At 34.0% G+C, this 25,080-nt stretch overlaps 1 protein-coding gene across 3 annotated transcripts; it reads right to left on the bottom strand.

Annotated features, from left to right (window-relative positions):
• Positions 1-240: 240 nt before the first annotated feature.
• On the bottom strand, positions 241-18,648 carry LOC106662154 (remodeling and spacing factor 1). 3 transcript variants are annotated; one of them, XM_014385993.2, is made up of 21 exons: positions 18,038-18,648; positions 11,920-12,104; positions 11,658-11,854; positions 9,731-11,592; positions 8,377-9,132; positions 8,161-8,319; positions 7,888-8,096; positions 7,775-7,816; positions 7,550-7,686; positions 7,314-7,480; positions 7,035-7,249; positions 6,610-6,966; positions 3,388-3,510; positions 3,146-3,300; positions 2,971-3,086; positions 2,794-2,911; positions 2,576-2,708; positions 2,413-2,511; positions 2,222-2,351; positions 1,594-2,146; positions 241-1,532 (listed from the first exon to the last, which is right to left on the bottom strand). In XM_014385993.2, the coding sequence occupies exons 1-21, from the start codon at positions 18,201-18,203 to the stop codon at positions 1,244-1,246; spliced, it is 6,168 nt and encodes a 2,055-aa protein (XP_014241479.1). In that variant the 5' UTR covers positions 18,204-18,648; the 3' UTR covers positions 241-1,243. The 3 variants fall into 3 exon arrangements, with proteins under 3 accessions (XP_014241479.1, XP_014241480.1, XP_014241478.1); XM_014385994.2 differs by having other exon boundaries at positions 8,404-9,132; XM_014385992.2 differs by having other exon boundaries at positions 8,161-9,132.
• Positions 18,649-25,080: the final 6,432 nt, after the last annotated feature.

Below are 25,080 nucleotides of genomic sequence, written 5' to 3'. Positions count from 1 at the left end.
AGCGAGATGAAAATTTTTGTCTTGACCAGTTAAGAGTTTCCATCGAAGTTAATACCTATGAAATGTAATCACAGAAATCAATGTGCTTTCTACAACTAAACTTCTTTTGAAAAAAGCCCAGCTTTTATTTTCAATGTAGAAATGGTAAAACCATTCGAATTTCAGTCAAAAACTTAATATTTAGCTACTTACAGGTTATCATATAAAAAGAGTATTTCTACAAAGGATCTTAAAAATAAATAGGAAATTGAAAGCGGTCGTTTTTATTACCCTCCCCAATAAAAATACAGTAATTAAGTCAGTCGGTGAGAAAGTTTCCTTTCGAACAGCTAACTGAATCACAATGTATTTATAATATTTATCAATAATCTGTTAAATAATCATTGACCAGTTCTGTTAGGAACTTTTATAATAAAAGAAACTTAGACGCCTTCACAGTTTTAAAACTACCTGTAAAAATTATGATCAATCACTTTTCTTTTTTTTTTCACTTGCACATTTTCCACACATTTGTATTGTTGCCAACTAGAGTACCTGACCTTATTAAAACATAAAATAAGAAATGAAGACATGGAAAGATACATTACAAAAAATTGATATCTCATTAGACTACATGTTATTAACAAGGATGTCTCATTTGTTTTTAATAATCATATTATTTCAAATTGTATATATATTTATATTTTCGATATAAATACATCTATCATATTTACAAAAATTTATTTTGTAGTAGCCGAATTCACCAAAAATATCTTTTTTTATGTTAGTATTAACTAGATATATCCCTATAATACAAAATAAATATAAAAGAAAAACAAATGTGCCAAATAAAAATTTCATTACACTAAACAAAAAACACAATTTGGAGAGCAATAACAATAAAAAAATAATAATAAAAAAAGTGTTGATATTTACAACATCAAAAATATAAATATGTACTATTTTACTAAAAAGAGACAAATTAATATTTTGAAGGACTGAAAATTTACAATATAAGTATCAAAATATATACAATTAAAAAATTTACAAAAAAATATGAAAAATTTTATTTCGAGTAAATTTTTAACTATAAAAGTAACAATATTCGCCACAAAAGTAAAATGTAATATACACTCATTTGAGAGGGAGGATTGCACATACATGAAACCAATTTTACAGCACACTTAACTTGAAAGTAAGTCATTACTTTAAACTAAATCACTAAATTCAATTTAATATATTATTTTGTACAATTCGGTTAATGCTACGTTTCAAGATTGTCTTCGTGCTGTGATGAAAAATACATAACAAGTCCACCAAACTCGCTGTCATTAGCTGGAGCCGCAGTTGTACCGCAAAACCGAGAAGCAGTAGTTTCCTGCTGTGCTCCTGTTGATGGGTTGTACTCAGCATAATCGTCATCTTGACTGGGTTGAACGGGCTGGAGAGGTGGTGGAGGTTGGAAACCGGGCTGACCCGGAAAATAACCACCTGGGGGCGGTTGAAACCCTTGTGGAGGTGGATGTTGACCATACATAAATCTATCTACAAACCTGTAAATTCGGAAAACTTTACACTAACCGAACACCTAAATTCTACTTTTTCCTTAATTACCTAGGGCGTTGCTGTGGTAAGCTGTTAGGCACCCGATGTATTGGGACTTGACCTGAAGGCTTGTAATGTGCTGGTTGGAGCATTCCTCTGATGACCGAATCTTGGGGAATTCCTTTAACAGAAGGTGCTGAGACCGGGTCGGCCAAAAGTTTCTGAGGTGGTACAACTCGTATACGATTAACTGCAGGAGGTGGTGTACCTTCTTTCTTTCCCTCTGTAGTTTCAAAGCCTGCCTCAACCTGTTCCTCATCATCTACTTCCTCATTTTCATTTTCATCTTCTTCTTCCTCTTCTTCAAGTTCATCATCGAGTCCTTTTTTATCTTGCTTTTTACTTCTAGCTAAATTTTCAATATCTTTAACCGTTTCAGGAACTAGAAGGTCAACCTGATTCTCTTCAGGTTTTTCTTTCTCTTTTTCCTTTTCCAATTTTACATATTTATTTGTTAAAGGTGTTTCTTCTTCACCTTCCTCTTCCTCATCTTCTTCTTCTTCAGAGGCATCTTCCTCACCTTCATTTTCATCTTCTACTTCTACTTCCTCCTCTTCTTCTTCTATTAAGAAGAAATTAAGATTGTTTTGTAAATTTCAAATTCAGTACACAACTCATATATTATCAAAGTAACTACCTGATTCATCTGATACTATCCTATTCTTTCTGACTTCCTTCAAAGGAATGGTAGGTGCTAGTTGTTCTTCCTCTCCTTCTTCAAGAACAAATTCATCATCATCACTCTCCTTCTTTCCAATTCCAAGTTCCTAGAATTTAATTTGTTTTTAATTATTATAAACAAATAATAAACATTTCATCAGTACATACATCATCAGAATCACTTCCAATAACTTCACGGAAATTGATTTTCTTTCCTCTCGTCTTTCTTCCGGTATCTAATTCCTCTTCTATCGGACCATATTTAATCTGCAACATAGTTTAATTCAATAAGTATAATATAATTTTACATTAAAATGTTTCATTTTCTTACTTTAGGTTTTTTAACTGTAGTTCTTCGTGGAACATCTGAATCAGAATCAAAAATATTCCTTTGTTTTTTCCTACTTCCTCCAGAGCGTTTTCCTGATTTTTTTGTCCTCGCTTGTGCCCTGACTTGAGGTTTTCTGTAACAAAAAATTAAACAATTTTATTTAAGGGAAAATAAATAGAATAAAAGCAATATGTTTAGTGTGAAATAAGAATGTTTACCTCCTACGCCGCCCCCATGATCTATCACTGCTTGATTCACTTTCCGATTCTTCCCACATTCTTTTTGACTTTTTCTTTCTAGGCCTACCATCGGAACTATCTTCACTGTCATCATTTACTAAAATGGATTCATGTTATAATTGTGGTTTCATTTGAAAATAAATAATTTTCACTCACTAAATTCTTTGTCAATTCTAGCTTGCCTTGCCCGATTGGACCTTCTTAAAGGTTGACTTCTCCAACCTACAGAATCATCACTTCCTTCGATGTCACTATAGTCATCATCTTCCTCACTAATAAAATAAATGAATGGTAAAATTATGTCCAAAGTCTTACTTATTTTTAAACCTACCTCGATCCTTTAAAATCTTCATCTGAATCATGATCATCACTATGAACATCTAAATCATTTAATTTCTTTGATTTTTTCCTTCCCAAACTAAGAGCTGGGTGTTTAGTAACAATCAAAGCATTCCTTTCATTTCCTTCGTCTTTTTCATCATTGGCCTATAATTGAGTAATATTGTTTTTTTACAATGGCCTAAGTCATCTGTCGTAATATTAATAGTGTTATTGTGTTGTAACACTACCTACCTCTTGTACACCACCATCACCGAGTTCATCGTTTTCCTTGCCTGATGTTTTAATTATGGTTTCCATATCCTTTCCTCGGCTTATGGCCTGTGTTGGTTCTTGTTCGCCAACCTCTATTTCATCCTATACATAAATATAACTTTCAACATTCAAAAATTCAACAGAGTCAATAAAACAAAATGGCCTGCAATATTTTCTTTGTGAATGCTATCTTAAAATTTGATCGTTTTGGTTCACTATCAGAAAGGGAAACTTGATATCCAGGACCACTTCCTGTTACTGATAATTCTCAAAAATACTAGTGGTTGCTGCTTAATCCATTGCAATTAGGCCAGGATAAAATTCAACGAGTTAACCGAAAAAGTGTAAGTGAAACTTGAGAGACTGAGGGGGGAATTTTGAAATAAACATTTTCTTTTAACTTACGTATTTCGTCACAGAGATCAAGTTATATAGAAGGTACTTACATAAATCAAAATCATTTATTCATTAAAAGCATTTATTATGTTGCGTATTAAATCAATTTAATGGTGATGGGGGAAGATTTCTTTGGATCTTTCTTGTGAGTTACCGACCAATCCTCCATTTTTTATCAGGCCATCATGATGCAGAAAACTGCTCACTGATCCATAATAGGGAAGATAAACTAGCCTAGTGTTGAAACTGAAAGTGGATAGATGAGCAAATACCCCTCCCTCCCATTCCTATCAAGTCACAAGAATATTAGCTTTTGAGTGCTTGTAGACATCTTTTTTTCCCCCTTCCATCGGACAACGGATCATGTTTTTACCGGACTTGCACTGTTGTATAGGCCATAATGAAAGTGGCATAAGCGGATGTATCGCTTTCTGCAAATTAGCTGCCATCCCTGTTTCTTTAAGTTATCGTGTTTATCATGTCGCTTGTTTTAAATTATCATGTATCATCATCAATAAAAGTTTAATGGTTTTTTTTCTGCATCCGAAAAAAATTGTAAAATTTTATTTCATCTTCTTCCAACTTCTCAAAGAGAATGAAATGCCACCATATTCTTTCCTTTCCAATAATAAAGGATTTACCCACAAGGACCTTTCACATTTTTCTGTCTCTTTTTGTGTTTTCTCGTGTAAATAGCAGGGCAATAGTTTTTTTCTTAATCTTCAACATTATACACATGTATAACCTCCTTGGTTACCAGTTCAAAACTGAGCCAGGGAGAGACAGTACTTGAAGCTAGTCCCCATCCAGAAGAAAATCTTATACGTATATAAAGTTTTCTGTTTATTGTGGTGTTGTCCAATGAAAAAAACAGACATCTACTAGCGTGCTTAAGATGGCCATTCACAATCACTCCAAATGGAACCGCGCCAAGCCGTACAGATCCATTTGGAGTGCCTGAAACTTGAGGGGGCATTCACGACCGTTCCATGGCCAGCTGCTCCGAACGTCATCTAGTGAATTACCTTCTCAAAATGGATGACGATATCTTGTGCTACGCTGTTGTTTGTTTATATATTAAAAGCAAAAAACCGAAGAGGAAATGGTGTTAGAAGTGGCTCCTGAACAGAAGCCGAAATACACACATCAATTTGAGATCAAGATCTTTCCCTTTCAGTTCATGAAGTTTCATGAAAGAACCCGCTGATTGGAAGAACTATTTAAGGATGGATGAAACATCTTATTGTGTTCATCTTTAGTATTCTATTGACCAAATTACTTCTTTCAATTAATCTTTTTTTGTAAGGTTTTGGATGAAATGAAAAGCTAGTGCCACGAGCGGGATTTGAATCCATAACCTCTTCGGATAAATACGTTGCTGCTCTACCACTTGAGCTATCGTGACTTCAATCCTCTCAGACACCAAAAAATGGCAAAAAGAGGGAAAATTCGAAAGATAGATTGAGATGAGAAGTTGGTGTCCGAGTGGATCGAACTGTCGAAATCACGATAGCTCAAGTGGTAGAGCAGCGGCGTATTTAGCCGAATGTCGTGGATTCGAATCCCCTTGTGACACTATTTTTTAATTTCAACTAAAACCTTACAAAAGAAAGTAAAGATTAACGTCTTATTTATATTTACTCCAGCTTGTTACCCCCTTGATTAGAAAACAAAAGACAGTCATGAGAGAAATCCATCACTCTTCATGAAAGGTTAGCAGCCACATTACGTTCTCTAAGTTCACTTAAGTTCTCTACTACGATTAGCTGCTCAGCGCTTAGGGGTTATCAATACTGCATCTCTCGTTGCATTTGTATCCTTTGTTTTGAAAACATCGACCAACTGGTTGCGGACCGAATTTCTTTTATTAATATCGTGGTAATCATTGTCCACCATTTTCCATAAACGGTAAACTTTCATACAATTCAATCACCTCAACAATAAAATCTCGATTGGATGTCATTACCAATAAAGACTTTTTGACTTTTAAAGAATGTACGACAGAGATGTTTGCTCAGTGACAGAAAGACGGAGACTGCGCCAAAAAAACGTGGGTTTCCTCATTCACGACCAAGCCAGCGCTCCAATATTCCACTGTTTACGCCAGGTTTTCCCATTCACGAATGCGCCATGCCATCATCGCGCCGTAGATATTTGGAGTGGCGCGATGGAGTTTGGATCGGTCGAATATTCGGCACAGCCGGGCACGCCAGTTCAGTTTTGCCATTGACGTGTTTTTTGGAACGGCGTCGCTCCGTTTGGACTGCTAGGAGCGATCGTGAATGGCCACCTTTAGGCCTCTTTCAGAAGAGATGGTTAGTGATTCGACTAGTTGAATGGACGGGTGTCAAAGAGATTAGCTGTGTAGCAAATGATTGGGACTGCCTGAACCCCTTACGTACAGTGATGATATGAATTGATAATTGATAGAAAACTATAAAATGTGTAAACAGAATGTGCCTTTGAATCGAATTCCAAGGAACCAATTGAATTGAAGGAAACCAAGGATGGCTAAAGTGACGGGATTATGTGAAAAAGGGTGTGTTGTACGTGGAAGAAAAGAACAGCTGCCGGTCAGCTGACCAACACCTTCTACAGAAAAAGAATATCCCCGTTTCTACTTTTCTCACAACAGATTAACAGAAACGCAACAACAAATTATCCAGTGAAAAATACTCAGCATAGGCCTTATTTGGTTCCGTCTTGCACATATTCAACAGAATAGCCAGAGAAGGATAAGTGCAATCATTGGCGTCTGCAATAATACACTAATGTTTAAATAAAATAAAATATTCTGTAAATTACCTGGATCGCTGAATTTATAAGATCATCATATTCACTGAATCGATAATTTGCTTGACCAGCTGCTCTACGTTGTCTAAGCTGGTAGACTGGTTCATCTTCATCATCAGAACTACCTGAGGATGAACTCTCTCCTGTGGTTGACTCAGAAGAGTAATGTGTTATTTTTTTCCTAGTTACACCTTTAGGTTTTATTTTATTCTTAGAGGCCGTGTTATTTCCAGCATTATCAGCGAGAACATTTGCAAGAGAAATGCCTACGTATGCAAGCCTTTTCCTTCGTAATTCCTCGTTTGCCCTTCTTTTCGAATTTTTTTCAAATGTTCTTAAAGTATCTTTAAGTTTCTTAACTAAAGCAGCCTAAAAATTGATGAGTCATTATATATTAACCATATTAGCTGATTTTAGTAAAACAAAACGTTTCTCACATGTTGACATGGAGGACAAAACCAATCCCCTTCTGGAATTAGCATGAGGGGAGGTCGAAGACATGAAGCATGGTAGCCCTTATCACAAGTGTCACAAAGGAGAATCCATTCTGGTTGATCAGTAAGACCACACTTTTCACAACTGTAATCTTCATATCCAGTTTCGTATTTTTGGTCTTCTTTTTCATCTTCTTTTTCCTCTTCTTTCTTTACTTCTATAATTATACATCAAAATTAGTTAAATCTAAGCCTGTCATATTTACCAAAATGTGTATTTACCCTTTTTTTTACAAGCAGTTCTAGCTCTTCGTACAGGCACAACTTCTCCATCCTTCTCAAGATCGGACTCTGGTGAAAACTCATGATCACTAGCTTCCTTTTTTATAATGTAATGATCCTCATCATAATCATCAGAATGTTCATCTTCGTCTTCCTCATTTTCTGAACTATGATTGATTGTCATAAAAATTATATAGAAATTATAAAAGAAGTATTTTAATGTTAAAAGTTTGTACCTTGAACAAGAAGATGACATCCAAGGTTTGTCAATTTTAAACTTTAACCTGTCTTTCTTTTTTTTCTTTTTCTTTTTTGATTTATCTTCCACCTCATTGGTATCTCCTTCTTCTACATCTTCCTCTTCACTTGTATCCTTTAATTTTACAAACATAAGAACAAAATGTAATCAATATTTTTTTAACATGATAATTTCATTAAGCAGACAGTAATTTTAAATTTACTTTTTTCTTTTTCTTCTTAATTGACCCTTTATCTTCATTATTCTGTAAAAATAAAAATGTGTCAATGTTTCTGTATACAATGTTTATTCTATTTTTAGTAAAACTTGAAATACCATATCCTTCTTCTTATCTTTTTTTTTAGTAGATTTCATTACCGCCATTGTAGCTTCTTCCATTGCTCTTCTTTCAGCTTCTTCTTTGATTTTCAATTGTGCTATCCGTCGTGATTGTCTCATTCTACCTTCCCCAGGTCCACTACTGGCATCAGCCTTAAATTCTTCGGCAATTTTTAAATCCCTTTCAGTGAGACCCATTAAGACGTCTAAAAGTTTTAGAGTTTAGAATTACAAAAAGAAAATATCAACTAATCCAAAAGGGTTACATACGTCGTTTCCTTCTTTTTTTTGGTTCTTCATTTTCTGATGCACCAGCAACCTTTTTGGGTCTTCCTCTATGCTTTTTTTGCTCTGTTTCTGTTCCAGTTGAATTTGACTTACTTTCTTCGGATTTTTCACTATTTTTACTGTCTTTGGATTCTTCATTATCTGAAACATCACTGTTTAGCTTATTTTTCTTGTCAGGTAGTTTTGGTTTAGCTTTGCCTTTCTTCAGTTTTTCATTGTCATCACCTTCCTCTCCATCCTCTTCATTAACAAGATCAGCTTTATCATCATCACTAGCCTGAGTTTTTTCTTTAACATGTTTCTCTTTAGTGTTTGATTTTTTATTATCTTCTTCTTCTTCCTTATCAAGGGTCTTTGTCACTTCTTCCTCATCACTGATTTCCTTTTCTTGCTTTTGAACACTTTTTGCTTTGTCGTTACCTACTTTTTTTGGGTTACTCTTAGTATTTTTTACAACTTTTCCTTTGGGCAAAGGTTTTTTTTCCTCAACAGCATCAGTTTTGCTACCCTTCCCTTTTGGCTTGACAACAGTCTCTTCTGGCTTCTTTTTAGGTTCCTTCTTTCCTTTTGTGGGTTTTGGTTGAGGTTTGGGAACTGTTCCCACATTCCTTAAACTTGCACGTGTTCTTCTCACTGGTAATTCTTTTGTGGACGTCACTTCTGACTCCTCATCATCGTTTGTGTTTGTTTCTTCGACATCTTTACATTCTTCCTTGATGTTTTCTTTTTTAATTTTAGTTTTATCTCTTTTTGTACCTTCATTACATTCACTCTCATCATTATCCCCATCATCTTCAGATTTTATTTTTATTTTATTTACATTTGACTTTTCACCTTTTGTTTCTTTCAATTTTTGTTGAGCTCCTTTTTTTAAGGTAACTGGGTTTTCAGCATCACTGTCCGTTTCTGCATGCTTAACCAAACCTTTAGGCCTTCTTTTAGATTTTACTTTTCCTAAGGGAACAAATTGTCTCATAAGTGACTTAATAATTATATATATTTTATATATGTATTTTTTTAAATTAGGTTTAATAAAAATTTATAAGTGCATTTTCATCTTGGGTATTTAACAACAATATAATCATGTTGTTCTTTGTGCAGAAATTGTTATAATAAAAATGTTTTATTTAATTTAGTTAAAAATTTATTTTGCCCAAACACTTGCTTGTTAGGAAGAAAGTATGGTAGTTGTTCATTGTCAATGGTCACTAATTATAAATAAGGAATAAATTTGAAATACTTTACTTTATTATTATTATTTATTCTTGTATATATAATTATAATTGTAAAAATTATTAGATAATAATTGTATAAGTATCATTATAATTAAATCTGAAACTTTCTGATCCCAATAAATTTTTAAAAATACAGAAACAAGTGAATATAAAAATAAAATCATAATTAGCTTTATTATTCCAATTTCTAATAGCACACTATTGTAAGTATGTGGCTATAGATTTATTTTATATTGATAGAAACATTAAATTAATTATTATTTACAAATTCATTTGATTGAAATGGATAGTTTACTGAAAAAAATGAACCTATTTACCTCTTAGGCATGGTCGTTTTCCTCCTGCTTCTTCATCTTCATCTTCATCATAGTCAGAAGATTCATCCGAATTACTTTCTTTCTTGTCTTTTCTTTTCCTTTTCCCTAGCATCTTGGTTTTCTCTTCAGCCGCTTCAGAAGATTTATTTTGTATTTTGGCTTCTTCAGTTTTCAATTTTTTATCAGCATCATCTTGACTTTTGTCTTCCCTGTTAGCCACATCTAAATCTTTGACATTTTTACATTTTTTCTGCGATGAATTGGCCTCATTTTCAACTGAATTAATGCTCACGATAGAACTGGACCTAGTACTCCGCCTACTGGATACAGAAGATGGTTTACTAATTTTTTGAGGAACTTGGGTTTCATCACTATTTTGACTTGTTGACCGAGACTTTCTGCCTTGCAATTTCTCAGGTTTTTTCTCATTTTCCACAACTGATGTTTCTTTTATGTCTGTTGACTCCTTGGCTTCAACGGTTCCCTTTTCTTTTTTTTCTTCCTTTTTTGCTTCTACATTATCTTTGGAAGAAGTTTCTGTCCTTTCACCTATATTCTTTGCCGAAAATAAGTCATTGTATTTGTTTCCCAATTGTTTGTCCAATTCAGAGTTATCGCCATGATCTAAACAAGCTTCAATTATGTTGGTGAGCATTACTTGTTTTTCCTTCCCTTCTTTTTTCTTCTCTGAACTGGAACATTCACCATTTTTCAAATCTTGCTCAACATCACCATTTTCATTAGTTTTTTTCACTTCATTTGAATCAGTGACATCACTCGTACTCTTTTTTTCTTTATCACAAAGCGAATCAATAGTCCAAACTTTACCAGTCTTTTGTTCTTCTTCTTTGTTTGACGATTCGTTTTTGGTCGATTCCCCAGGATTTCCAGTGTCACACTCAACACCGCTGCCTAAACCACTAAAAACCATAACATCCTCTTCAATAACTTCACTAAATTCTGGAACTGGTTCTTCTTTTTCCATTTGAAAAGGGAGCATATCTGCCCTACATTTCTCTCTTACTTCATCAAAATCTGATTCCATGAGAACATCTTTGTGAGGGTTTTCTGGTTTGGATGGAAGAAGTGATACCTCATCAGTGTCATCTCCAACACCCCTTAATACATCTCTATCATCAATATTATTTGTTGAATTTGAAATGACTGGATTAGAAGGAGCAGATTCTTCACCTAAACCAGCAATATATTTTAAAGGTTCTTCAACTTCATCATCATTTTGTTCAATTATCCTAGGCTTTTTTGGAGCACTCACTGTCAAGTCCTCCACTTTATTAAAACTAGCAGACATCTGGCTTAGAATATCTGACCTATCAATATTGTCTCTAAACACTGGAGATTCAATTTTAGATTTAAAAATCTCATCGAGCTTAGATACTGGCCTTCTGATATCCGGCCTTATGGTTAAATCTACTAAACCATTACTCTCAAACTCCTTACTAGGAAAACCATTTTGAATAGGAACAGTATTACTTTTTGACTTGTCGTCCTCTTTATTAGAAACCACGTTCTTTTCACCATTAATATTTACCGAATGTTTTTCTGAATTTGCAGTCTTTTTGTCTTGATGTCCATTCTCAGTAATATCACCATCCTCTCCTTCATCTTCATCTTCTTCCTCATCCTCTTCCTCACTAGCATCACCGACATCTTCATTTTCTTCACTCTCCTCTTCTTCTACCTCTTTCTCTGAAACACTATCATCTTGTTGGCCCATGTCAAGATTGTGTTTTTCATTTTCTTGGTTGGCCAATTCCTCTTCTTCTTTAAGGATTAAGTTTAATTCTATACGCCCTTCTCCTGATGACAGTTGGTCTATAAGATTGACCAAATCATCCCTATCTCTGTCAAAGAAAATAAAAACATTTAAAAGCCAATATAAGTAAGACTTTTTTAAATAAATACTTACTTGGCCACAAGGTCCCAAGTTTCTTCCTCTGTGTCTTCTTTATAAACTCTAAGATTACAACTTGGATCAAATTGACACCAATATGACTGTCCTGTATCATCTGTCCCCAAAGGCTTCAGTCTGAGCTCCTTCGCAGTAAGTTTATTGACTTCTAATTTGAATTTTGGATTGCAATCAAACTGGAGCTCTAACAATGCCTGAAATTAATAAACACTGATCAAAAACACATATCTAAATTAAATGTAAAAAAAAATGAACATACCTTTAACAATCTTAATTTAACTTCAAGTTTGGAATTTTTATAACCAAACCTTTCAATTTCCCATCCGTCTTGTTGAGAATATTTATGTGCGAACTTCGACAAAGCCCTCTCCCACCTGTCGACCGATATTGTCTTCCTTGCCTTCCTCATAAGTTTGATATGAAGTTCAATGAGTGACTGCTTAACTGTAAATTGGTTTTATTAAATTCTCTATTTTGAACTTTAAAAAAAACATTAATAATATTAAAGGGATGAATCAACGATGGAAAATAAACCATTAAAATTAAAATTTAAAAATGATCACCACATGAGCAAAATCTTGAGTGTAAACTGATGAATACAATATATTGTTTTCACCAAACATGAAAATTAAATAAACTTATTTACTTTTTTAATAGCTTTATGTTTTCCATATTAGCCAGAGAATGGATCTTGATTAAACTTTTTTCTAAAGAGGGGGGAGAGAAACATGAAAGAAAATTGTGGTGACGATGGGAATCGTACCCATGATCAGGGGGTCAATGAGCTGTCTAACACACTAACACTCGGCTATCATGCTCCCCCATAAATTTATTTTTTAGTCATTTTTGTCATCATATTCTCACTGGTTTTTACTGACAAATGTGGTTCAGAGTTTTTGTGTGTTTTTTAATGATCCAATAATGCATTTTAAACACTCGACCAAACACAGTCTTTCTGTTTGTCAGCCTGTAAGTGCAAATGAGACAAAAAGAAATATGGACATTTCATATAAAATTTCAATTAACTTGAAGGTCAGGGTGTCAGTAACTGCAACAATTAAGGTGTTGACACGCACTCATCACTGTAAGGTAAACGTCCTGGGTTTCACCCCAGCGGCTATGCATTCAAAACCAACATACTTACAAATGGGCTTTTTTTCAAAAACACTGGCACCCTGAGGAGGTACCTCTGCCTGTTGCGAACCCGCTTAAAAACTAAGTTAAAAAACTAACTTTAAAAAAAATTAACTGTGAAGGTAGAAGGTCAAAATATAAACTTCCTTGAATGCCATAATAAAAGAGAATAACATAAATTGTTAGATTTGTTTAGGTCAACGGGATGATGAAGCAGGAGCTTGGTCATATCCTATCATTTTAGTCTGTCTTTCCTTGCTGTTTTGGTCTGTTAGACTCATTTTAGTGTTTTACTATCATCATAATGTTGCTAACCCACCCGTCAATGAAAAGCCAAAATAAGGATATTGACACCAAAAATTTTAAAACATTTTACATTATAGAACAAATTCAATTGAACATTTTTTTTCACTGTTGACTAATCCTGAACATGATCAATTGTTTTGACAAGAGAAAAATAAATACAACACTTTAAGTAAGAAACCAGAAGAGCAAATCTACTTCAATGATAATTAGGTGATAGAAAGAAAATGTTATGAAACAAATAGGATTTGCTTTGAGTGATTGTGTATTTCTAATTTACTATTTAACAAAATTGTCATACTTTTAGTGAAGAGACAGCATTAAATTACAATTGCAAAGAAAAATTTAACAATATATGATTTTAAACAATTAACAAAATAATTTTGGACAAACCTAAGACAATCAAATCTTCCATAACACCGAATTCACACCAATTTTTGTTTGAAATAACTTCCCACCAGTTTAATAAAAATCTTAATTTTAGATAATAACTTGATCTTTCAAGATTAATATGCTGTATTGAAAATTACAATATATGCATAATAAATGTAATTATTGAAATTAATTATACTTTTTATCTAAGGTCTTGGTTGATATGAAAAATATAATTATTTTAAATAATTATTAATACAGTCAATTATGTTTAGTAAATACACTTATGGTTTAATATAATACACATAATTTAATGTTTAATTAACAAACAAAAAACATATTTAAACTTATCTAAAATATTTTGGACTGTCGACTGAATGTAGAAGAATTTAAAAAAAAAAAAAAAAGTAGATTTCTCTTAATAAAAATATAAAGGCAAAATTAACTTGAAGGATAATTAGACAGAAATGATGAATGTTATTTACCAAAGAAAAAAATAAAAGGAATGTTCTCAAATTATCAGTCTAACAAATAAATAAAATTTTTTAAAAAATATCACAGAATAATAAATTCTTCATTATTTTAAACAAAAAACGTGTAAAAATAATCAGTATTGTTATCAGAAAAAAATGGATTTGATTTTATTGAGTATAATCACAAAGATGCAAATAGTTTTGTCCAGCTTTTGCAAATCCGTTTCCTTGGCTCTTCAGGTCACAACGTTTATCTCTGACCTGCATCACCCCTCAGACCTCAGCTAGAACATTCCCCGAAAGTAAAAAGCAGAGGTCATCGATGTACAGTAATTGTCTAATTGGTTGGGGGACAACGTAAGTGATATCAATCAATGACTTCATCGAGAAAAGTGTAACACCATTCACTGAACCCTGAGGGACTCCATTCTCATGAACAAAGTCTCTGGAGAGTAGGGACCATCTGACAGGTCTTTTGGTTCCTCAAGGAACTGGGATAATTTGTCTCAAAATCCAACACTGAAACATTTCTGAAGTAGCGCATACGCTTTCTTAAGGTCAAAGAACACTGCCAGAGCGTGCTCTCTATTCAGAAACGTATTCTTCTTAATGTTTCCTATGGAATCCCACCTGACACTGGCTGTAAAAACCTTTTTCTCAAGACAGAGGTTAAACAACCGTTTATCATATCTCTTTTAAAGTAGGAAATGTCAATGAAGTGAAGAAAAGAGGGCAATTCATTCACTTCAAAACTGTCCTACTCGGAACAGGTACATCTTCCTCGCGACAGAACTCCTCAGGGCTATCAGGAAGTGGTCCCTCAAGAGGGCCATCACCTTACAATGATGAGCACAATGTCAACACCAAACCTTTGTGGCCAAGATGCCCCGGAATAGTTAGAATTGTTTTGAGAACTGAAAACTGTTTCCAACTTATGTCATACATGTCATTTGATATCAATCCGAAGCATTCAGTCAGAAACAAGAGATTGAATTGGATTTAATTCCATCCTAATAAGAATCCTCTGTTTGGAGGAGAAAACAATATTTTATATTTATATACTGCGATGATGAAGAAACAATCTTAAAACAATAAATTATTCACTAAGTCATGGAAAATAATAGAGATACCACTTATTTACTTTGTACTTACAATCTTAAAATCAGTTTACTGTTTTCAAAGGAAACTTTATATTTTAGTGACATGAAAACAAAAGTTTTGTGACTTCGAAATAATAATGAAAAAGAATATATTTTAAAAAAACCGCTAACAAAAAAGAGACTTAAGACAAAGGAAACAGGGATTTGGTTATGCATTCTGATACAAATTGTTTAGTACTTGCGTTTTTGTAATGGTTTAATTAAGTCTTAATATAAATCCGAGTTTTAGCCTAAAAAGGGGTAAAATTAATTTGTTTCTCAGGAAGAAATGTTTTGTGACTTTCTAATGTTTACATAATTTAAGAAACTGTCATAAAAAAAGAGATTTGTTTGAGTCCACTACAAATAAAATTATTTACTAATTAATTTTTGTTTAAGTATTTTGAATCAATCCAAATAAAAATCCTTGTTTTAGATTTGTGTACATATTACAATGCTGAAGGAGCAACCCAACGCAATAAATCAAGGACAATAATGTTTACTGTCTTATTAACTACGAAAATATTGAAATTGCTCAGACTAAAATCAATTAGGTGGTATGAAAAGCATTAAATATCAGTTGTCCATATTAGAAGTATTGAACATTGTTTCACTTACAAACACTCTGGATCGATTCAAAGCATTCGGCCATAAAGGAAATACTGGATTGGATTTAATGAAATCCTAATAAAAATCCTCCATTTGGGAAGGGGGAACAACATGTATTTTACAGTAAAAAACATTTTATATTTGTGTTCTACGCTGATGAGGAAACAATCCAATAAATTATTCACTAAATCGTGGAAAAATGGAAATACCACTTACTTCTTCATACTTACAAGTTTAAAATCAGTTTACTGTTTTGAAAGGAAACTTTAAATTTTAGTAACATGAAAAAAAAAGTTTTGTGTTGTCAACATAATAAAGAAGAAGAATATATTTTAATAAATTGCTAACAAAAAAGTGACTTATATTCATAGGAAACATGAATTTGCTATTCGCTTTCTGTTACAAATTGTTTGCTAATTGCGTTTCTTTATTAGTTTTAATTAAGTCAATGTAAATCCTAGTTTTAGACTAAAAAGGGGTAAAATTAGTGTAGTAAATGTCTATGAAAATATTAAAATTGCCTAAACTAAAATCAAATAGTTGGTATGATTCACAATGTTGAACACCAGCGGTGGGAAGACTTTTTTTACGGGGGTGTTTCAACTATGACATTATATGAACCCTCAGAGGGCCGGTGTTTGAGCATTGCATTTAATATCAACCTAATAAAAATCCTCCGTTTGGGGGAGAAAACATTTTATATTTGTATACTACATGATTATTTGGAGATCATGAGATGCAGTCTGGTTGGATGTAGGTTTAGAAAAACATGTTCTTTATCGTGCCAACGTTTCTATCTTTGTGTGGTGATTAGTGACTTTTAGTCGATAATTATTCAGAAATCGTGAGATGCGGTCTGGTGTGATGTCACCCAACATCAACAACATCACACCAAACCGCATCTCATGATTTCTGAATAGTTTCTGTCTTTAATGAGATTGTCTTCAGGGCCTAGAATTTATAAACATAGTTTAAATTATACAAATGTGAAAAAATTTATACAATGATAGAAATTCATTTTCGGTCTGGTGTGATGTTGATGTTGGGTGACATCACACCAGACTGAAAATGAATTTCTATCATTGTATAAATTTTTTCACATTTGTATAATTTAAACTGTTTATAAATTCTAGGCCCTGAAGATGATCTCAATAAAGATAGAAACTATTCAGAAATCATGAGATGCGGTCTGGTGTGATGTCACCCAACATCAACAACATCACACCAGACCGCATCTCATGATTTCTGAATAGTTTCTATCTTTATTGAGATCATCTTCAGGGCCTAGAATTTATAAACAGTTTAAATTATACAAATGTGAAAAAATTTATACAACAATAGAAATTCAATTTTTTCATATCCTACATGTTTTTGTATAATTTAAAAAGTATTTATAAATCCCAGGAAGTGAAGATGATCTCAATAAAGATAGAAACGTTGGCAAAAAGAAAATGGTTTCCTAAACCTACGTTCTCCAAATAATTATTAATTAATGGTCACTAAACAACACACATTTGTATACTATGATGGTGAAGAAACAACCAATAAATATCCACTAAATCACGAAAAATAATGGAAATGCCACTCATTTACTTTGTACTTACAAGATTTCTGTATACTGTTTTGGAAAGAAACTTTAAATTATAGTGATGTGAAAAAAGGTTTTGACTTCGAAATAATAATGAAAAAGATTATCTTTTAATAAATTGTAATTAAAAAGACTTATTAGGCAACATAGATTTTGCATTATGTTACAAATTGCTTACAAATCGCTAAAAAGGGGTAAAATTAATTTGTTTCACAGGAAGAAATGTTTTATGACTTTCTAATGTGTATATAATTTAAGAAATAACCATAAAAAGAGATTTCTTTGAGTCCACTATAGATAAAATTATTTACTAATAATTTTTGATTTACGTATTTTGAATATGTCCAAATAATAATCCTTGTTTTAGAGATAAACGCATTTTATAGTTGTATACATAATACAATGCTGAAGTAGCAATCTAACGCAATAAATCAAGGACAGTAATGTTTATTGTCTGATTGCCCATCAAAATATTGAAAATGCCTAGAACTAAAATCAATTTCTTAACTTGAAAAGCAATAAATATCAGCTATAGGAGGAATTGTTTTGAAACTTTGGAAAACTGTTTCCAACTGTCGTATAGGTTATTCGATATCAACCCGACGGGCGAAGCGTTCAGTTGGAAAGGGAGAGATCGTATTTGAAATCGTGATTTAAAAGGTCGCCGATATAATCCGGCAATGGGAAAAGGAAAATTACGAGGGTAAACGAGAATAAGTTGGCGTTAGATTTGATTGCGGTAGCTGTCAAAGGGCTTACCTTCGCTGGTGTTCTCTAGCATTTCTTGCAACTCGTTGAAGCCGGGCCTGGGGATGCCGCAGGCGTCCGAGAACATCTCGAAGAATGAGCAGATGATGGCGAACTCCGGGAAGGAGGTGCATATCTGTTGTTCGGCCGTCGCATCGTTTTCGCTCGTCGTCGCCATGATTATTACCGCTATCTCATAGTCCGTTCCCAAGCGGTTGGGAACGAGTCCGCTTTTACTTTGAAAAGTGCGCCTGTGGAAGTAGCGCGTCGGAAGGGCATTACAGCCGGCTTCCGGCGTCGTCGGGGCGTCTGACGTTGGCGTCGGATATCGGCCCGGGCGGAGTGGATCCTCGGGCGGCCACTGAGAAAGGGCCGATCATTACTCGCCGAGAGACGGACGCTCCTCTTCGCGGGGATCCTCGGACGGCGACGCCACTCGCGAAGGCGCGGTCGGATTCGATTCGGAGGCGGCCGGCGTTAGACGTGAGACCTCATAAAACGATCGGGAAGACGAGAACGGGGTTTTTGTTTTATTCAAGATTCCACCGATTCGACGACGGAAGGACACAAACGCAAACACGGAGACGGAACGAATGCAAACGCCCGACGCGAATTCTGACGACCGACCCCTCAAACGCCAGTTACCTTCCTTTCAAGGAAATTCAAAAGATTCTCACCTTTTAATTAATTTCCGCTTAAAAACGCGTTGGTCGTCAATAGTTTAAAAGATAACAAAATTAAATTATTAAAACAAATTTCTCTTACACCTGAAAACAGATTTCATCTTCAAAAGAATTCATTAAAATATTACGGAGAAAAATCTAAGACCGTTTGCAAGCAAATACAATTTTATCTCCTCAGGGTTGCTTCGTAATAATTAGATACATAAACCAAATTCATTAAAATGATGTAATTTTACACATGAACAGGGATAAAACACACAACTCACTTGTTGGCAGTTTAAAAGATAGTTCTTAACACACGGTTCACGGTTTGTTGTTTCTAAACAAATCGGATTTCAAGCTTAAAGCTCATCATCAATTTGAAGGAGTTACAACCGCGTCTCTCGACATGAATTATAAGGGTGAACCCTCCGATCGACTATTTCGAACAGAGAACACCTGTTGGAGGTACGAGCATGAAACTAGAAAATATCAACAGGTCCAATGGATATTTGTTCCTGAAGAGATTTGCCCCAAATTTGCCTGTTTTTATTACACAACTTATTTTTTCTTTTTGAAAAGATAGTTCCTATACACGGTTTGTTGTTTTTTAATTATCCGGATTTCAAGCTTAAAGCTCATCATCAGTTGAAGGAGTTACAGGAACACCCGTCTCTCGACGTGCCTGTGGAGTGAACCCGCCGATGAACCGCCAACGCAACGATCCAATGAGAAGCTGGTTTTATTGGCCCTCAATTTTGAAGTGCGAAAAACGTGGATTACAACACAACTAAATATCTTAAAGAAGAAGAAAAGAAAATAATTTTAAATTAGTGATTAATTTGTATGTTTTTCTTAATAAAATAAAATAATAAAAATTAAATTAATCCATAAATTTTATCAGTCATAATTAACCATATTAATTTTTACAATTAATTATACTTTTTATCTAGTCTTGGTTAAGATGAAAAAGTTAGTATCAAGAGCAGGACCCACACTTATCATTCACCCTTCAAAGAAAAACCCCTCATATGGTATTCCTCCATAATACCCCCATCCCAGAAACAGAATTGTTCCAGAACATTGGGTTCCATCTAGACTCAAGATTAACCTGGAATCAACACACAAGACTAAAACGAAAGGCACTAAACCAACATTTCAATATACTATAATTCAATGTCGCACAAATCTACTGTTTCAACGTAAAACAAACTGACAATCTAGAAGACAACACTAAAATCAATCTGAACATACGGACTAGAACTGTGGGGCACCGCCAAACCTACCAACATCCAAAGTCCTCAAAATCATAGTCAATGCTCCTTACTGCCTCTCCAACTATACCTTTCACAACAACCTCAAAATCCCTTTTGTGCAACAAAACAGTTTCCAAAACATTTTCCACTTTCCACATTAAACTCTTCTCTCATCCCAATCGAGCTGTACATTCCTCGCACATCATCCAACAAAATGACTGAAATGATGGCCCTGCGACCTACGGAAAGAGGATTAATCCTCGCGTACAGCTGAGAGAACAACAATGGTTGTTAACACCCCTCACGACACCTGATCCATGCCAATTGTAAATTTAACCCATTACATGTTGTAAATAATGTTATAGAATGTATTAAATAAATTTAAAAAATCAAATTTATCCAACCAATCTACAAAAATGAATTGCCAATTTTGTAGTATTTACTTTCCTTAACATTTTTTATTATAAATTGCATTAAAATTTATTAGAAATTATCAGTTTTTTTGTTTTTACTGAAATGTAAAATGTAATTAAGGGATTTTGAAAAATAACAAAATAAAAGGTTTTAATTCCACAATTTTGTTTATTGGGAACAATAATTTTTTTAAACAATTAATACCATCTATAATGTCATCTGTTGGCTAAAACCTATGTGCATACAGTTATTAAGGTTGTCACTAATTTCAAAAGGAATTTCACTCCCATAGATGTTGCAACACTGCACTCAGTTGTTGCAGGTCAACTGGCTGCGGATGGTGATCGAAAAGCTTTTTCTGCAAAACATCCCACATGTGCTCATGGGATTGAGGTCTGGACACAATGGTGGAAGGGGGCAGATGGGAAATTCTCAGGTTTTCTAAACACTGACGAACAACTCTGCTCTGTAATGGCATTTTCATCCAGAAATCGAATATCTTTGACAATGTTACCCCTGGTTTAAGGGATATATTCCTCGATAATGTCTTGGACATTACGAACTGTCTTCAACAATATCGAGTCCAGTTCGTCCTCCAGTGTAAATCCCAGCCACAGACAAACACGGCCTCCTACAAACTGCACTCAAAGGAGCACGAACTGGGGCATTGGACGAATCCCCTGTTCTCAGTAGATTCCTCGGCGCCTGCTATCACTATACAGACAGAAACGCGACTCGTCAGTAAACATAACAGCATTCCAATTGGAGTTTTCTTCTAGGCGTTCGCTGCACCCTTATGAACCCTTTCCATAGTGCCCGCTAGATCCTAAATGAAGTACAAGATGTTTTGGCAAGTCCTTTATCAACACAAACAATTCGTAAACGTTTGTGGGAAGTTGGCCTCACATCGTACGCACCTTTGAGACGACCTGCAGCAACAGCCCGCCACCAGCGCTACTCACCGTCTTGCAGCAATGACAATATTTCCGTCCTCCCTTAGCGTCGTAATGCGCTGAGAACCACTACCAAGTACCAGGCCTCCTATTGGCACAGCCACTCTTCGAGTCTTTCCGCTCTCGGAATCGGGTTAAGCCCGGGCGACCGCGTTCTGAGAAACGTCTACTGCCTCTGAGATATCTACTTGCCGGTGTCATCCATGATTAAAGAGAATACAACTGGATTAAGACTGAGAAATTACGAGAAAAGGTGTTTGTTTACAAAATGAATACTCTTCATGTTTACTATTCTTAAGTAAATCTGTTATTAAAAATGAGGAGTAACTATTGTGTATTTTGTTTTATCCAACTAACTAGAATATACTGGTTAATTTAATTAAAATTAATAGAACAAGAATAAATTACATATATTCATTTTTGAGTGTTTATTTAGTTGAGTTGTCGTTCATGTTTTTCGCAAGTTGAAAATTGAGCGGCATTCTATTTAAACGGTCGCCTTGGCTGTGGATTGGCCGTTGGCGGGTTCACTCCAATTCACGCGATAGACGAGAGACGTGCTTGAAACTTCTTCAACTTGATGATGAACTTTAAGCTTGAAATCCGGATAATCGAAAACTACAAACTGTGAGTAGAACTACCTTTTCTTTAAAAAGACTGAAATGTATAGTCAAAAAAATTCCATTATTGCATGCTGGCACATCTCTGTTTTTATGTACTTACGATTGCTTGACAGTAGTTAAAACCCTCACACATAATTTAATAAACAGCAATTTTACTGCATCTGTAGATATTTTTGATCTTAAAAAAACAAAATACATAACTACTAAAATGATGTAGAGAAATATATATCAATGCATGCAAGCAACTGTCAGTTTTTTCTTGTTAGGCTCACTTGACAATTTCTTTAAAAAATGCATTTACAATACTTAATAAAATAATCCACTAAACCTGAAAATATATTTGGTCTTAAAAATATATTTTATACCAATGAAAAGTATTGTAAAGAAATCTCTGATTAGTGATTATTTTGAGATCGTGAGGTCTGGTGTGACTTTAGTTCGAAAAACATTTTCTTTATCACGCTAACATTTCGATCTTTATTGAGATCATCTTCAGGGCCTGGGATTTATAAACATTGTTTAAATTATACAAATACATATAGGATGTGAAAAAGTGAATGTGTACAATGCTAGAAATTTTATATTCAATCAAAGTACAAACACTTATCAATGAATACGAATACTTTGATTGAGTCTAAAATTTCTAGCATTGTATAAATTCACTTTTTTCACATCCTACATGTATTTGTTTAATTTAAACAATGTTTATAAATCCCATGCCCTGAAGATGATCTCAACAAGATCGAAACTAAAACCAATGTCACCCCAGACTGCATCTCATGATCTCCAAATAATCATTAACGATCCAATTATTATAATTTTTACGAGGGTTCGCAACAGCAGAGGTTATATCAACCCTCAGGGTGCCGGTGTTTTTGAAAAAAATACCATTTGTAAGTATGTCGGGCTCGAATGCAGGGCCGCTGGATTCGAACTCGGGACCTTTACCTTACAGTGATGAGCGCCGTGTCAACGCCTAAACTGTTGCGGCCACCAATGCCCCTATAATCATTAACTACGGACACTAACACTACACATCTCTGATCACTACATCCAGACACACCTGTTTTTATCTACTTCAGGGTTCCTTGAAAGTTAAAAGGGTTAAGACACTCACAAATTTTTGTGAACTTCTATGGCGTAAGTCCCATGCCATGGAAAGTGAGCTTTTTCTCTCAAAATTAAACACTTTCCTTGGTGCCTCTTCACGCACTGCTCTTTGGGGTGAGAATTGCATTACTGATGTGGTGATACCGAATACAGGCATGCGCCTCGCATTCACAAAGGATATATACTGATGTCTATGTTTTTCCCCCGCCTCTGCATTTTACATTTTCTTTAGGTGTGGTTTACCAAATGGCAATTTTGCTCCAATCACGCCTTTCAGTTATTTATGAATTTAGGCAGTTTATTTCCCTCATACCTGGTGTTTTTGTTCAGTATTTAGGTTTTTCTCTCTCAAGCCATTTTCTATCTCTAACTTTAGCCCACTCTCCAGTGTACATAGTGGTTCCATTCCCATTGGTGAGAGGGTCCTTGTACGACTAATTAGTTTACCTATTTGTTTTCTTCTGTACCTTGATATTCTGGCAGGTACTGATATGCCTTAAAGTACACTCCTAGGGCCATTTTAGGCACTTTAGGCATTCCCATACTAGTTTGGAGCTAAAAACATATGCATTTATTTCCTTTACATATCTGCTTAAAAGTATTATTAAAAAAATATATTTGTACGTAGGAAAACACAGCATTTAAAGGTCATGATAGCTCAAATGGTAGAGCAGCAGCGTATCTAGCTGAAGATCGAGGGTTCGAATCCCACTCGTGATGCTGACTTTTTTATCTCAACTAAAAACATTAATTAATTGAAAGATATTAATTGGTCAAGCAAACCACAAAACTAGTGAATTTAATAGCATTTAAAGTTGTTTGACAATAGCTTTTTCAAATCCAGGAATGATGAGTTACCATACCAATGCCATAACTGTAGCAACCTCCGACAACAGTAATACAAAAACACTCATACCGAAAAATTAAATAAAACTGTTGTCATTTCAATTAAATAATTTTGAACCTTGGCTTTTGTCATTTAATTTATTAGCTTCACCTGCCTTTATACATTAATCTCAGTATAATTTATTATAACATAATTGCCTTCAATACAAATGAGGGTTAAGTCCAATTTGAACAAAAGAAAAACTCAGCTTTTTCGCAAGTTTTTAAGGCATATATCACTTTCAATAGTACTTCAAAACTATTAGTACAATTTGTTTACCCTCAGTTACATGTTAATTTCTGGGATAGAACGAATGGGTGGTTGATCTCATTCACTTAAACTGAAATCCTAATTTCATAATATTTGAAATCACAAGTTTCAATATTGTAAGTAGATATTCATATTAATTAACATTGTAAATTATTACTAATAGCTTGAAAGTCATGATGAATGGGATATATTTCTTGAAAGTTTGATAAAGTAATCCCACTGTTTTTTTTAAATTGACCTTGTCTGTGATTTTGAAAATAAAATTATAATATTGAAATCATGTATAATCATGTTTTGAAACATGATAAACATTATATCATGTTCAAAACAAAACAATATGATGGCTGAATTAAGCAGAAACTTAAAAGATGAGTGAATGTACGTAAATGCAGATTGTTCCATAGCTGTTTATCAGTCCATAAATTGACTAATTATGTTTATAAAATCTAACCATAAAACTTTTTTTTAACATCACTCTTTCTCAACTAATCATCCGATTAAATTGTTGATTCAACATTTTTTCAATCTAAGTCTTATGTGTAATTCTACCCCTAACTATCTTTATAAATTATAAGAAAAGCTCTGGATAATGATAGAAGGAAGAAATGAGATGAGCAATAAGAAAATTTGTCCTTACATTAAACGTTTAAATCCAGCAAGACTAAAGCTGATTGACAATCCAGTTATTGGTGAGTTCCACTAAATTCATCACTTGAAGATATATTTTATTATTTTAAAAACGTATATTGCATAATAATATTGAAAATTCTATAGGTCTTTCTTTCTTTGAACTCCCCTTATGAAAGGATTTTTCGCCTTTTATCTAATCAGAATATTTAAATTTATAATTCGTGAAGGTTTGTTTAGCTTTCAAAAAATAT

Source organism: Cimex lectularius, unplaced genomic scaffold (assembly GCF_000648675.2).
Source record: "Cimex lectularius strain Harlan isolate CLEC.00 unplaced genomic scaffold, Clec_2.1 scaffold19, whole genome shotgun sequence".
Taxonomy (NCBI): domain Eukaryota; kingdom Metazoa; phylum Arthropoda; class Insecta; order Hemiptera; family Cimicidae; genus Cimex; species Cimex lectularius.
This window is presented reverse-complemented; position numbering and strand designations above follow the sequence as displayed.